We start from the raw sequence: 16,634 nt of genomic DNA on the forward strand, positions 1-16,634 counted from the left end.
TGTCAATGCAGTAATGGGTGCAACAATGGTGGAGAATCCCTTAATGAATTTTCTGTAGTAATTCGCAAAGCCCAGGAATCTTTGTACTGCTTTGAGAGAGAGAGGCTGAGTCCAATCCCGAATGGCCGATAGTTTTTCCGGATCCATGCGAAGCTCCGTGCCTGAGATGACATAACCGAGAAACGAAATTGAAGGGACCTCAAAGGTACATTTGGAAATTTTGCCGTAAAGACGATTTCTTCGTAGGCGGGAAAGTACCTCTTTGACCTGTACTCGGTGCTCCGCAAGATTCTTGGAAAAAATCAGAATGTCATCCAAATACACCACTACACTTTGATATAACATATCTCGGAAGACTTCGTTTACGAATCCCTGGAAAACGGCAGGAGCATTACTGAGACCGAACGGCATTACCAGATATTCGTAATGCCCATCCCTGGTATTGAAGGCAATCTTCCATTCATCCCCCTGTCGAATGCGTATAAGATTATAGGCGCCTCTCAAGTCGAGCTTCGTAAAAACATGGGCTCCACGAACCCTGTCAAATAGCTCCGTGATTAGTGGCAAGGGATATTTATTCTTAATGGTGATATCGTTTTAACCACGATAATCGATACATGGTCTTAATCCCCCGTCCTTCACGAAGAAGAAACCCGCTCCAGCCGGGGAGGTAGAGGGACGGATGAATCCTTTAAGCAGATTAGACTTAATATATTCCGACATAGCCTGGGTCTCAGGTAGTGACAAGGGATACGTGCGCCCCCGGGGTGGCATCTTCCCTGGGATAAGCTCAATGGGACAGTCCCAGGGTCTATGGGGTGGTAACTGATCAGCCGCCTGTTCAGAGAAGACATCTGCGAACTCCCGATAGATCTTCGGAATGAGATCTTCATCCGACCTGGAAGACGCACGGAGCGGATAAACGGGTGTGATGCAACTAGAGTGACAAAACGAGCTCCAGGACAATATTTGCGACGACTTCCAGTCGACGTGAGGGTTATGAATTTTGAGCCAAGGCAACCCCAGGACAAGATCGTGGGGCATCTCCGGAATCACTAGGAACTCTAAACGCTCTTGATGTAGAGCTCCGACCTGTAGCTTGATGGGCTTTGTACGACTTGTAATAAGACCATTGGTTATTTTGGTACCGTTGATAGCAGTCAGTGTAATAGGTCTTTTAATAGACTGCAGCTCTAAACCCAGCCTCTGAACACAAGAAAGAGAAACAACATTCCCTGCAGCCCCAGAGTCCAGTAAGGCATAAAGAGGTTTGGCAACTGACTCAGAAAACAGAGATACGGAGAGAAGACAATCCACCGTCGGAGAAGATTTGGTCGTGACCCCCAACTTGACTCCTCCAGAACAAGCTAGGCCTGCCCGTTTCCCGGACGGGATATACAGAACTTGATAAAGAGATCTGCGGCTCCACAGTACAGGCACAGTTTACCCTCACGACGGCGCTGTCGTTCCTCCGGAGACAGTCGAGATCGGTTAATTTGCATGGGCTCGTCCGGACATGGTACAACCGCTTGCCTAGGAGGAAGAAGCCGAAACCTGGACCGATCCGACCGACTACGTTCACCACCACGCTCCTGCATGCGGAGGTCTACCTTGACGCAGAGTGAGATCAACTCTTCTAGTGGATCCGGCAGATCCCTAGTGACCAGCTCGTCTTTCAGACGGTCAGAAAGCCCGTTCCAAAAGGCGGCCCTGAGAGCGTCATTATTCCAGCGTAGTTCTGAGGCAATGGTCAGGAAATGAACAATGTACTGCCCCACAGAATGGGAGCCTTGACGAACACGAAGCAAATCAGAGGAAGCGGCGGTTGCCCTGCCGGGCTCGTCGAAGATTCTTCGGAAGGACGTTCCCATAACGCAGACACCCAATCAAACGCTGACCCTTCAAGCAGGGAAATAATATACGCCACCTTAGACCGATCCGTAGGGAAATTATGTGAGAGAAGCTCGAAGTGCACCTCGCACTGGTTTAAAAAACCACGGCAATTCTTTGGATTCCCATTATAGCGGGAAGGAGTAGGAAGCTGAAGACGTGACCTGGTACCGGCCGTAAGGTTGGACGTTACTGGAAACGGCAACTGGAGCAGTTATGGGTACTGAAACCGGAATTACGGAAGCTAAGGATGCTTGAATTTGATCCAATCGGCCGGACAATTCCTGGAGATATTGCATCACCTGGCCCTGTGTCGCCTCCTGAGTCTGAACTCGGGAAGCCAAACTTTGGATGGCGCTCGACTCTGTGTTCCGATCCCCCGGGTCCATGTGGCCTGAGTATACTATCACTGACCTGGTTTGGGAACGTTGTGGACTCAGGGTTTCTTCCGGTGACCGGGAAGAGGAACCGCAACTGGGCCGCAGCAGGGATGGCCGAATGTAAGTTTTCCTCATGCAGGATTAGGTCGGCAGACAGGAAGCACGTGTGGACGCTTAAGGTCTCCTGAAAGACAGAACTTGAAAGGCGCTGATGAATCAGTGAAGAATACCAGGTGCTGGAGGAACAAACTGCGCTAAAGTGCACTGGGTGCTTGGAGACACTGAGGCGCTTGGAGGCACCAACGTGCTTGGAGGCACAGAGGTGTTTGGAGGCACAGAGGTGCTTGGAGGTATAGAGGTGTTTGAAGGCGCGGAGGCGCTTGGAGACACTGAGATGCTTGGAGGCACCGAGGTGCTTGGAGGCGCTCAGGCGCTTGGAGGCACGGAGGTGCTTGGAGGCACGGAGATGCTTGGAGGGACGGAGGTGCTTGGAGGCACGGAGGTGCTTGGAGGCACGAGGTGCTTGGAGGCACGGAGGTGCTTGGAGGCACGGAGATGCTTGGAGGCACGGAGATGCTTGGAACACTGGAGACTGTGAGATGGAGGGCACACTGAATGCTGAGAACACTGGAGACTGTGAAACAGGGAACACGCTTGCACAAAGGGAGCACTGAAGTCTATTACTAAGGAGAGATGATACTCAGGCGCCAGGCTCTGTTCGGCGTCCACCTTTGAATTCCCCGCCTTCCTCCGATTGGTGGAGGGGAGCCAGCGACGTCACCCGCCCACCACCCACGTGACAGCCGGGCGCATTGGTGGCGCCCATGCTCCGGGGAACCGCCGGGAGCAGCGCCGCCAGACGCCTGGACCCAGCAACCACCGGAGGCGGGGACCGCCAGGAGGACCAGCGGACACGCAGGGGTAAGCGCGGCGGCCACTGCACCTGGCGTGTGACACAACAGATGAATGAGAATTCAGATAAAGCTATATATCTGCATAGCACTGGTGACCTGGAGCAAAACAGTCCTAATATATCACATCCAAATGAAGCACATGCATGGCAGAGAAAGCACAATATATTATAAACAACATATCATGGCTGGCCGCGGGTTATCCACCTCTAAAATATTCCCGAAAAAGGAAATAAATACAAATCTGAGCCTTATCTATCCCTGAAGTATCTAGAGCCCATCCACTTACCCCAAACTGTAAGTAATTTCTTTTCCGCTTTCCTAGCCAGGAACACAAATTCTTCATGCGCAATGGTTTCATTGAGAAAAAGAGATCCATGCCTGAGGTTTCGGGGCTTCCCCAGCCAACCACAGCCTAGCAATGCAAACCTTAGCCAGAGCACATAGATTAATAACATACCGCCTGCTGGGCTGATCTAAAGCCTCCTCGTCTATAGACAGTAATACGCACGTTACAGGTGTAAGTATGGGAGAGGGAATACCTGTATCCATTACGACACGTATAACTTCTTTCCAGAACACCGGAATCGTAGGGCATGACCAAATCAGATGCCAAAAGTCAGCTCCCATGCTTCCACACTTAGGGCACCCTGAGCTATGAGATCCCCCAATATGGGCCAGCCTCACTGGGGTCATGTACACCCTATGCAGTATATATAATTGTATTTGCTGGTATCTAACTGAAACAGTGGAGAGCCGGTGGGACCCCAAAGCACCCTTCCATATATCGTCCGACAACAGACCCACATCCAACTCCCACCTACCCCGAAGAGAAGCTAGGGGGTCGGTATGGTGCATCTGGAGTATACGACCATATATCCTAGAAACCAGGTGGCCTGACTCCAACATCTGCAACATTAATTTGACTGGGGAATCAGCAAGAATTGGAGGGCCATCAGGAAATTGGGCAGCCAAGGCATGTCGCAGTTGAAGGAACCGAAAGAAAAACCCTGAGGGGATATTATGCTCTTGTTGAAGCTGCTGAAATGATTTAAGCATCCCATCACTATATAAATGGCCCAAGGAATGCACTCCCCATTTTCCCCAAACCTCCTGGACCTGAAGCTGACAAAGTTCCGGCAACCCATAAATATTATCTAGTGGGGTATCAGGATCGATACCATGACCATGCATCACAGAGTATACCAATTTGCAAATCAAAATGGATTGTTTTATAAGCTGCAGTGTGGACATTTTAACACTGCCGCAGAGGAGTAGTTGAAGTGGGGAACCACCAGGGTAGTCATGGTTCAACATCAGCAAATACAAAGCCAAGGCATCAAGATCGTTAACCCATTCCCAAATATGCGTCAGTTGCGCCGCATAATAATAAAAACGGAAGTTGGGAAGAACTAATCCCCCCAATTCCCGCATCCTGGTCAGAGTATCCAGTCGCAGATGTGCTCGCTTCCTAGCCCATATCATAGAAGAAAGTAACCCATCTACAGTATTTGTTTGAAGACCCTCTGAGGAACATAGACAGGAGACTGCTGTAAAATATATAGAAGTTTGGGTTGGAAAACCATTTTTACCATATTAACTCTCCCTGTGACCGTCAAGGGCAGCTTCCCCCAAGCCTTCACTTTACCGTGAAGGTACGTTATTTGTGGTGTGATATTAAGGAAGGAGAATTTCTGAGGATCATTAGACACCCAAATGCCCAGATATTTGAAGGTGTCCACCCACCGTAAAGGAAGGGCAGTTAATGGAGTGGCAGGGATCTCGCCCCGGAGTGGGATAATAAAGGATTTCTCCCAATTAATCAGAAGCCCAGAGTATCGCCCGAACCCGGTAATAATTTCCAAAATCCTAGGCATAGACTCAGCATAGCGATCCACAAACAGCAGAATGTCGTCAGCGTACAGGGCCACTCTATCTTCCCTAGTACCCACTTTAAAACCAGAGATCCCCATGTCCGCCCTCAGGAGACATGCAAGAGGTTCGATAGCCATGGCAAACAGAATAGGGGACAATGGGCATCCCTGACGTGTACCTCTAGTCAAGGGAAAGGCGTGAGACACAAAACCATTAACCACCACTCTGGCTGAAGGGGAAGAATATATTAAGCGAACATATTTATTAAAATTTGGGCCTATACCAAATCTATGCATAATTTCCCACAAATAATCCCACTCCACCGAGTCAAAAGCCTTAGCGGCATCCAATGAAACAACTACAGAGGAGGAGGAGTCTTCGCGGGGTATCTGTAATTGAGTAAACAGACGTCTAAGATTAATAGAAGTAGATTTATTAGGCATAAATCCCATCTGATCAGAGTGTATTATATGAGAGATAACTGTATTCAATCTACTCGCCAGTACCTTGGCCAAAATTTTAACATCAGTAGACAAAACGGATATAGGGCGATAGGACTCAACTTTCCTAAGATCCTTGTCAGGTTTGGGAAGAACCACAATCATTGCCTCGGCCATAGATGGGGGAAGAGACTCATGTGCAAAGATTTGGCTATACAACTCAAGTAGATGAGGGACGAAAAAATCCAAATGCTGCTTATATACCTCAGAAGGTATGCCATCCAAACCTGAGGCTTTACCACTAGGAGAGGCCTTAACAGCGGCCATCATTTCTTCAAGTGAGATGGGTGCCTCCAAGAGGTCGCAAGCTTCACAGGATAAGGTGGGGAAACGAATGGTGTCTAAGTATTCGTTTAGTTGCAACGGAGTACAGTCTAGTTTGGAACCATACAGACATCTATAATAAGACACAAATTCTGACGCAATCTGTGGAGTCTGTGTCAGAGAAACACCATCCGAGGTTACAATCTCAATTACAACATTAGTTGTTCGATCACCCCGTGCAAGGGAAGCCAGGTACATCCCAGGCCTATCACCAGTGGCATAAAAGGTGTGTGAGGAGAAAAGAAGTCTATGCTGAGTCTTGTCCATTAAGTAATTTTTCCATTCCCTTTGAGCTGATAACCAGGCCAATTTAGAACTGTCCAAAAAGTCCTGCAAGTACTGTAACTCCGCAGCGACACTCTGGGCCTCTAGCTCAGCCTCCCGACGCCTATAAAAGGACTTCAAAGTAGACACCCGTTTAATCAAACTACCCCTCAGAAACGCCTTGAATGTGTCCCATAGGTTAGAAATAACTTTTTCGGCATTATTTAGTTCAAAGAACTCCCGCCATGCGGCCACCAATTCAGACCCTTCCCCCATATGTACTAGCCAAAACGGATTAAATTTCCATATGGCCTGGCCCGTAGAACAGTGGAAGTCTAAGGTAAAAGTCAAAGGGGAGTGATATGATATACCCCTAGTCTCATATCTAATACCACTAACCTGGGGGACCATGTCGCTCGAGAGGAGGGGCAGATCAATCCTAGAGAATGAAGAATGAGAATGAGAGAAACAGGAGTACTGTTTAAGAGATGGATGTCTCAATCTCCAGGGATCGACCAGGCCCAACCCCGACACCACATCAGCAAAGGTGGATTTCCCAGGAGACACAGAAGATGTAGATGCAGAGAACCTGTCCAGCGCCACATCCAACACATTATTGAAATCCCCCAGGCAAACAACAGATATCCCAGGAAACGAGGCCATAAACCCAGCAGCCTCCTTAAGGACATCAGGGGAGTAAGGGGGAGGCACATACACGGCTAAAAGGAGTACAGGAGCATAGTATAATCTACAGTTCAAAAATACATATCTGCTCCAGGGATCTGTTTGTATAGACTCCAGCACAAAAGGGACGGTTCTTCTAATAACAACTGAAACTCCACGAGAGGCAGAAGTATGCATGGCCCATCCCACCCAGGGTCTCTTCAAAGAAAGAATCTTACCACCCACCAAGTGAGTTTCTATAAGACAGACGATATCAGCGGCACAGTGTCTAATCTGTCGAAGCACCAGGGATCTCTTAATTTTATCATTGAGCCCCCTCACATTCCACGACATTACCTTAAGCCCAGCCATAAGACGTCAGAAAGCATAAGAAGCACCCCACCCCGCAGCCAGCCAATTCCGCCATGCAAATGCGCAAGTGCCGGACACCAGTGCCTAAAAAAAACAAAAAACACAGCAACAATCCACGTACAGTTATAACAGAAACGTCTTTGCCTATAACAATCACAGCCCGGAACAACCCGCTTCCCCCCACCCTGTATACCACCCCCAACATGTAGCATACTTGGATCCCAAAACAAAATACAAAGTCCTAGAGAATAAAACAAACAAAAATTTGTTGCACCATTAACTAGTGCAAATACACCCTATTCGGGGCCAAGAATATAATGGCTCTTGGGGAAAAAAAAAAAAGGAGGTAGCTTCCAGCCACCAACCATAACACCCTTGAAAAAATTAGGGTGAATCATAGAGATCCACCCCCTAGGCCTGTGCAATACCCAAAATAAAACATATATACGGATATTACAGGACCATATACATCAAACTACATATAACCACCTCCCCAAAAAAAAAAATGTAAGAGAGATATCAGATCTAGAATACAGATTGATAAATAACATATCTAAATAGTTGAAGCAGAGCAGCAGAGAATGAAAAAGAAACCAGAATCAAGTAAACACTCCCTCATCCCGCCACCCCGCAGTAGATAGCATATATTCACAGCCGACACAGCAAAAAAGTCCTGTATCCAGAGCTATACGGAAAAGTCAAGGATCAGCAAGAGCATGCCTTGCCGGGAATCGTCTGTCCAACCACAACATGGCCTCACGAGGAGTCGGAAAAAATTTTGTTTCACCATCAGCCACCACCCGCAGTCTCGATAGAAAGAGCATGGCATATGGCAGGTCAAGTTCACGTAGCTCCTCTTAACAGGCAAGAATTGAGCCCTATATTTTTGTACATCCACCGCAAAATCCGGGAAGACCAATATAGGCGACCCGTTCCATTTCAAAGGACCTTTCGTGCGAGCAAGCTTCAGAACAACGTCCCGGTCACGGAAATGGAGGAATATCGCAATAAAAGTGCGGGGAGGAGCCCCTGGAGGCAGTGGACGCATTGGAACTCTATGAGCCCATTCAATGGTGAAGTAAGGCGAAAATTTCTCAGACCCAAAAGGTGTCCCTGAGCCATTTTTCGAGAAATTCTTCAGGGGATGAGCCCTCCTCTTTCTCAGGTAAGCCAATGAAACGGACATTATTGCGCCAGAAGTGTCCCTCCATATCCGTCAGCTTTTTGCGCACATCAGTCATTTGAGATTCCAAAGCATCAGTACGGCGCCCCAGCGGGGCAACAGAGTCCTCAACATTGGAGATATGGGTCTCGGCCTCTCCTACCCGCTCTCTCACACGCTGGAGGTCCTGATGAATAATGGAGAGGTCAGACTGCACCTGCCCGATTTTATCAGCCAAACGCACCTCACTGGCAGTCACCGCATCCAACACTCTCTGTAACGCAGCATCTGGTGGGTCAGAGGAGGGAGAACTATATGCAGGAGATGGGGGCGACGTCCCAGGTCGTACAGGCTCTCCCCTCTGCTGCTGAGGGCCAGGGTTACGAACAAACTTTTCCATCGCGCCCGCCGCCGCACTGTGCTGGCGGCCTCTCACCATTTTGGATAACACGATGCCGCTCCAACCGGCCAACAGGATATATCAAAGCAAATGCAGACAAAGAGAGGGGGTGTTCACACCAACACACTATGATAAGGCCAGCTAGTATGTATATAGGTAGATGATAGGACCAGAGTTCCCGGTTATAATTGCTAAAAGGAGCCAGGTGAATGCAGGTCGCAGCAGGGAACCCAGCAGTGTGATCCCTATGCAGACTTTGTGAGGCACGTTAAATCAGTACCACAGCACTGCACCCTGTAACAATATGGGCGAAGGCAGAGGGTCTTATGAGCACAGCAGGAGGAGGGGAGAGATGGTGTAAACTCCACGAGAGGCATCCAATAAACCCAGCACCGGCTCCCAATGTTAGGCCTCCCCACAGCAGCAGACCCGCGCCCCTTGTACCTGAGTTATACCTAAGTGTAGGCTCACAGCACAGCAGGGGGGTCCAGGGGGCAATCCGTAGGCAGTCAGCGGCAGAAAGTGCAGGGAGATCAGGGCGGCAGCTCAGTGAACGCTCCGGGTGCTCACACCGCCAGACGGAGCTGCAGACGCTAGGTCTCCCCTCATGCTCACTAGAGGCTCGGCTGGCTGTAGCGGGCGGCGGCGAGTAGCAGGGAGCCGAACTTCCGGATGCAGAGAGCGTGAGCCCGCTGCATTTCACGCTGGACCAGCGCACACCAGGGTGCCCGCACAGAAACGGATCCAACGGCTCAGTAAACGGCAGCAGCTGGTCCAGAACCATTTCAGGGGGGGCAGGATATTACTGCAGGATATATAGGCTGGCGAGCTACACAATGTTAGTACTACTCCATGCCCATCCTGGCCACGCCCCCTTCAGTAGCATTTTTGCTAAAAAAGCAAACCTACTACTGCTTACAATTGCTTGCTGAAGAAACGGCAGTTTTTGCATATTTTTATGATAATTAGGCCCCTACAGTATGACCGGTCTAATAATTTGTTGTTATCAATGACCAAGACACTGCACCTTTAAATTATGGATCAGCTCATTACCTCCATTACACATTTAATCGTTATACTTGCTAATTGTCTTGACATGGGGTATTCTCATTCAGCATAAAAATGACGTAATCTTCCCCCAGTTTTTTGTTTCCAAGTAGCACAATCCAACATGCAAGTGAAAAAGAAGATGTAAATTTCAGTCTAGCCTCAATAGTTGCCAGTGAACTAGCCAAGCACTCTCACATTATTCAATGCACACAATGGCACATCTCGGAGCATGCCTAGTAGATACTACCCCAGCCTGTAAACTGTGAACAAACCTGTTTGTACTGTCATACAGTTCAGCACAGCACAGATAAACCCTAATTGTTATTCAGCTCCTTAGCATAAGCTTCTGGCATAGCTCACAGTTTTCGCTGGTGCTAAGACTGTCTAAAATAGCAACAAGAATGCATGCAACCTAAGACCCAGCAGGGGGAAGAGAACAATAATTGCATCCTTTAATCTGGGTCCGGAGTGTGGGACAATTTTATAAGTTTCAGAAATGTTCAGCGTTATGTACTTTCTGCGGAGCTTCTTCAAGGTAAGCCATATTCACTTCTCATAGCTATGTAAAGAATGTTTCTCTCACAAATGGATGTCAAGGCTGTATGATGGAATGCAGAAAAACCTTTTCCTGGGATTAATGCTTAATAATTGGAGAATCTTTGTACTAGCGTATTCTACGTACAGGCTTTGTTGTGTATTGTCTCATTAAAGAAATACTTTGTTGCCTTATTACATTGTGTTTAAAATGAAAGAAAATACGGATACAGGTTGAGTATCCCATATCCAAATATTCCGAAATACGGAATATTCCGAAATACGGACTTTTTTGCGTGAGAGTGAGATAGTGAAACCTTTGTTTTTTGATGGCTCAATGTACACAAACTTTGTTTAATACACACAGTTATTAAAAATATTGTATTAAATGACCTTCAGGCTGTGTGTATAAGGTGTATATGAAACATAAATGAATTGTGTGAATATAGATACACTTTGTTCAATGCACAAAGTTACAAAAAATATTGGCTAAAATTACCTTCCAGTTGTGTGTATAAGGTGTATATGTAACATAAATGTATTCTGTGCTTAGACTTAGGTCCCATCACCATGATATCTCATTATGGTATGCAATTATTCCAAAATACGGAAAAATCCGATATCCAAAATACCTCTGGTTCCAAGCATTTTGGATAAGGGATACTCAACCTGTATCACAGACAAACTTGCTGAATTATTTTTTTCAAATGGTTTAATTGATAATTGAGTTGTAAAATTGATAATTGAGTTGTAAAAGAAATCATGTTGACTTGAGTTTGTGTACGGTGTATATAACATGTGCGCTACTGGTGTCTTGCACATTCAGATGCAATTATGTAATTTTAGGGAGGGGTTGGAGGACAACAATTTGTATGTATAATTTAAGCTCAGATCCAAAAATAGTTTGATAATGTTATTGTAGCTAGTATTAAAGAAAGGGAGGTTGATACATGGGATAGATTCCCTGTGCAGGTGTGGGCTGAGGGAAAGTTTACAAGTGTACTATTACAGTGTGGTATTCACTCTGGGAGAACTGTAAGATGGTACAGTGACGTGATTCTACAGTGACGGCAAAGGATTTGGACATTTGTTATCACTGTTCATCAGCTGGGCATATATACACGTTATCAGCTGCGGAAGTCATTCTGTCAGATAAACAGAAATGTTTATGTTGCTGTCATTTCCTCTTGAGAAATCACTTTCCTACCTGAGACATCTAAATTTGTTTCCTGGTAATGATAATAATTTTTATTTTTCACTAGTTTTTTTGACCAAGGGCGATATTTATCAAAGCTTGGGGAGAAAGAGAAATTGTGAGAGATAAAATACAAACCAGTCAGCTCCTGTCATTTTTCAAATGCAGCCTGCAAACTGTAACACAGCAGCTAATTGGCTGATACTTTATTTCTCACAAATATCTCTCTCTCTGAGCTTTGATAAATACCCCCCCCTCCCTCCCTCCCTCCCTCCCTCACACACACACACACACACACACACACACACACACACACACACAAAGACACACAGGGCTGGACTGGCCATTTGCCAGAAGGACCAATCCTGTTGGGTCGGTCTGGCCACACAGAGAGCCAGACTGGCTGCGTGCATGGCACAGTCTTCTGAGTTTTATTTGACTCTCCCAAGCCTGTGAGTGGCACAAAGATAGATGGGGGCGAGAGGCCACTCACTCTCCCCCCCCCCCCCCCCCCCCACACTAACTATGATTGTGTATTGCTGTATATTGAAAAAATACTTAACTGCATTATTACTGTTATTTACCATACTGGGGCTATGCTGTGATAATTATTTTCTTATAACTGGCAGCCTACTTCTACCAGCCAAACTAGAAAGTCATTCTTCACTTCCTTGTTTACGCTACACTCATGTGAGGCTAAACCACATTATAAGTGTACAGCTATGGTACAGTTAAGTCATTCCATCCTGAGATGATGTTACTTTGCAGCAAATAACAAGCTGTAATAGCTCATCTATGGAGAGAACTGCTGTTTTCTCCAGAGTTTTGACTGATTTCAGTTTAATAAATAATCTCCTTATTATCTGTTGAACCATTTCACTACTGGCCAACACACACTTGTTGAGCCAATAGGCATAAACATGTGGACTTAGGGTGTGTACACACTGTGAGATCCTTGCTATGCCCGATTTTCCTTGAACTCCCCGGAGCCCAACAGCACCGATTTTGACTAACTTTTCTTGAGATATGTGTGCTTACGATTTTGGCTGTGAGATTTTGGCTTATGTGAGATTTTGGCTTATGTGAGATGTCATTGACATGTGAGATGAACTAGATAGTACACCGATCTAGCAAGGATTGACTTGCCTGCACAGTCTATCTTTTCTTGCGATGCCGACCTGGCAGGACCGCACATCGGGATCGAAACGGGATCGCAAGGTGACTTTCACCTTGCGATCTGCACTAACTTTTCTTGCGATTTTGACTATATAGTCAAAATCGAAAGAAAATATCTCACCGTGTGTATATACCCCTAGAAAGAAAGGTTAGGGGGCACCATACTACAATGATCAAAACCTCTGAAAATGTGAAACATTGTATTTCAATGGGTTTAACCAATCACTGAAGAGTCATGGCAATATACAATCATTGTTTAATGCTAAGTCCCTGATGTAACATGTGTGCACTTGTAATTAACTGAGTAATGAACAGTAAATGCATTGTGATTCATAAAGCATTGTCAGTGTTACTGGACAGAACACTGTAAATCATTGCTGATCATCACTTATAAAAGTAATATATATGTATTTAACACCATTTATGAGCAACATACAAGGACAGAACATAACACCATAATACTGTCAGGCCTGTGAGCATAGAGTAGTCAGCAGCTCTAATAATAGGGTTGTTTCGGGATGCAGCAAGGCTGTATTTTACTGAAGAGAAGTTACTTGTGATCTTCTAGCTACAGCAACAGTTCCCAGCATGCTCTGCAGCACATTATGTTCCTGATAGTTTCCTCATACTAGAGATGAGCGCCTGAAATTTTTCGGGTTTTGTGTTTTGGTTTTGGGTTCGGTTCCGCGGCCGTGTTTTGGGTTCGAACGCGTTTTGGCAAAACCTCACCGAATTTTTTTTGTCGGATTCGGGTGTGTTTTGGATTCGGGTGTTTTTTTCAAAAAACACTAAAAAACAGCTTAAATCATAGAATTTGGGGGTCATTTTGATCCCAAAGTATTATTAACCTCAAAAACCATAATTTACACTCATTTTCAGTCTATTCTGAATACCTCACACCTCACAATATTATTTTTAGTCCTAAAATTTGCACCGAGGTCGCTGTGTGAGTAAGATAAGCGACCCTAGTGGCCGACACAAACACCGGGCCCATCTAGGAGTGGCACTGCAGTGTCACGCAGGATGTCCCTTCCAAAAAACCCTCCCCAAACAGCACATGACGCAAAGAAAAAAAGAGGCGCAATGAGGTAGCTGTGTGAGTAAGATTAGCGACCCTAGTGGCCGACACAAACATCGGGCCCATCTAGGAGTGGCACTGCAGTGTCACGCAGGATGGCCCTTCCAAAAAACCCTCCCCAAACAGCACATGACGCAAAGAAAAAAAGAGGCGCAATGAGGTAGCTGTGTGAGTAAGATTAGCGACCCTAGTGGCCGACACAAACACCGGGCCCATCTAGGAGTGGCACTGCAGTGTCACGCAGGATGTCCCTTCCAAAAAACCCTCCCCAAACAGCACATGACGCAAAGAAAAAAAGAGGCGCAATGAGGTAGCTGTGTGAGTAAGATTAGCGACCCTAGTGGCCGACACAAACACCGGGCCCATCTAGGAGTGGCACTGCAGTGTCACGCAGGATGTCCCTTCCAAAAAACCCTCCCCAAACAGCACATGACGCAAAGAAAAAAAGAGGCGCAATGAGGTAGCTGTGTGAGTAAGATTAGCGACCCTAGTGGCCGACACAAACACCGGGCCCATTTAGGAGTGGCACTGCAGTGTCACGCAGGATGTCCCTTCCAAAAAACCCTCCCCAATCAGCACATGATGCAAAGAAAAAGAAAAGAAAAAAGAGGTGCAAGATGGAATTGTCCTTGGGCCCTCCCACCCACCCTTATGTTGTATAAACAAAACAGGACATGCACACTTTAACCAACCCATCATTTCAGTGACAGGGTCTGCCACACGACTGTGACTGATATGACGGGTTGGTTTGGACCCCCCCCCAAAAAAGAAGCAATTAATCTCTCCTTGCACAAACTGGCTCTACAGAGGCAAGATGTCCACCTCATCATCACCCTCCGATATATCACCGTGTACATCCCCCTCCTCACAAATTATCAATTCGTCCCCACTGGAATCCACCATCTCAGCTCCCTGTGTACTTTGTGGAGGCAATTGCTGCTGGTCAATGTCTCCGCGGAGGAATTGATTATAATTAATTTTAATGAACATCATCTTCTCCACATTTTCTGGATGTAACCTCGCACGCCGATTGCTGACAAGGTGAGCGGCGGCACTAAACACTCTTTCGGAGTACACACTTGTGGGAGGGCAACTTAGGTAGAATAAAGCCAGTTTGTGCAAGGGCCTCCAAATTGCCTCTTTTTCCTGCCAGTATAAGTACGGACTGTGTGACGTGCCTACTTGGATGCGGTCACTCATATAATCCTCCACCATTCTATCAATGTTGAGAGAATCATATGCAGTGACAGTAGAGATGAGCGCCTGAAATTTTTCGGGTTTTGTGTTTTGGTTTTGGGTTCGGTTCCGCGGCCGTGTTTTGGGTTCGAACGCGTTTTGGCAAAACCTCACCGAATTTTTTTTGTCGGATTCGGGTGTGTTTTGGATTCGGGTGTTTTTTTCAAAAAACACTAAAAAACAGCTTAAATCATAGAATTTGGGGGTCATTTTGATCCCAAAGTATTATTAACCTCAAAAACCATAATTTACACTCATTTTCAGTCTATTCTGAATACCTCACACCTCACAATATTATTTTTAGTCCTAAAATTTGCACCGAGGTCGCTGTGTGAGTAAGATAAGCGACCCTAGTGGCCGACACAAACACCGGGCCCATCTAGAAGTGGCACTGCAGTGTCACGCAGGATGTCCCTTCCAAAAAACCCTCCCCAAACAGCACATGACGCAAAGAAAAAAAGAGGCGCAATGAGGTAGCTGTGTGAGTAAGATTAGCGACCCTAGTGGCCGACACAAACACCGGGCCCATCTAGGAGTGGCACTGCAGTGTCACGCAGGATGTCCCTTCCAAAAAACCCTCCCCAAACAGCACATGACGCAAAGAAAAAAAGAGGCGCAATGAGGTAGCTGACTGTGTGAGTAAGATTAGCGACCCTAGTGGCCGACACAAACACCGGGCCCATCTAGGAGTGGCACTGCAGTGTCACGCAGGATGTCCCTTCCAAAAAACCCTCCCCAATCAGCACATGATGCAAAGAAAAAGAAAAGAAAAAAGAGGTGCAAGATGGAATTGTCCTTGGGCCCTCCCACCCACCCTTATGTTGTATAAACAAAACAGGACATGCACACTTTAACCAACCCATCATTTCAGTGACAGGGTCTGCCACACGACTGTGACTGATATGACGGGTTGGTTTGGACCCCCCCCAAAAAAGAAGCAATTAATCTCTCCTTGCACAAACTGGCTCTACAGAGGCAAGATGTCCACCTCATCTTCACCCTCCGATATATCACCGTGTACATCCCCCTCCTCACAGATTATCAATTCGTCCCCACTGGAATCCACCATCTCAGCTCCCTGTGTACTTTGTGGAGGCAATTGCTGCTGGTCAATGTCTCCGCGGAGGAATTGATTATAATTCATTTTAATGAACATCATCTTCTCCACATTTTCTGGATGTAACCTCGTACGCCGATTGCTGACAAGGTGAGCGGCGGCACTAAACACTCTTTCGGAGTACACACTTGTGGGTGGGCAACTTAGGTAGAATAAAGCCAGTTTGTGCAAGGGCCTCCAAATTGCCTCTTTTTCCTGCCAGTATAAGTACGGACTGTGTGACGTGCCTACTTGGATGCGGTCACTCATATAATCCTCCACCATTCTATCAATGTTGAGAGAATCATATGCAGTGACAGTAGACGACATGTCCGTAATCGTTGTCAGGTCCTTCAGTCCGGACCAGATGTCAGCATCAGCAGTCGCTCCAGACTGCCCTGCATCACCGCCAGCGGGTGGGCTCGGAATTCTGAGCCTTTTCCTCGCACCCCCAGTTGCGGGAGAATGTGAAGGAGGAGATGTTGACAGGTCGCGTTCCGCTTGACTTGACAATTTTGTCACCAGCAG

The 16,634-nt window shown here is 46.7% G+C and overlaps 1 protein-coding gene across 3 annotated transcripts in view; it reads left to right on the forward strand.

Moving 5' to 3' along the window:
• The window catches only part of ARHGEF4 (Rho guanine nucleotide exchange factor 4), a 443,120-nt gene that overhangs the window by 60,846 nt on the left and 365,640 nt on the right, over positions 1-16,634 (forward strand). The window contains exon 1 of one of the 3 annotated variants that reach the window (XM_063915710.1): positions 10,273-10,326. The exons of the other annotated variants lie outside the window; for them this stretch is intronic. Coding sequence (XP_063771780.1) covers positions 10,288-10,326 — 39 coding nt within the window. The 5' untranslated portion in view covers positions 10,273-10,287. Of the gene's footprint in view, positions 1-10,272; positions 10,327-16,634 lie in introns of those variants that run through there. 3 annotated transcript variants of the gene reach the window in all.

This window comes from Pseudophryne corroboree, chromosome 4, assembly GCF_028390025.1.
Source record: "Pseudophryne corroboree isolate aPseCor3 chromosome 4, aPseCor3.hap2, whole genome shotgun sequence".
NCBI classification, from domain to species: Eukaryota; Metazoa; Chordata; class Amphibia; order Anura; family Myobatrachidae; genus Pseudophryne; species Pseudophryne corroboree.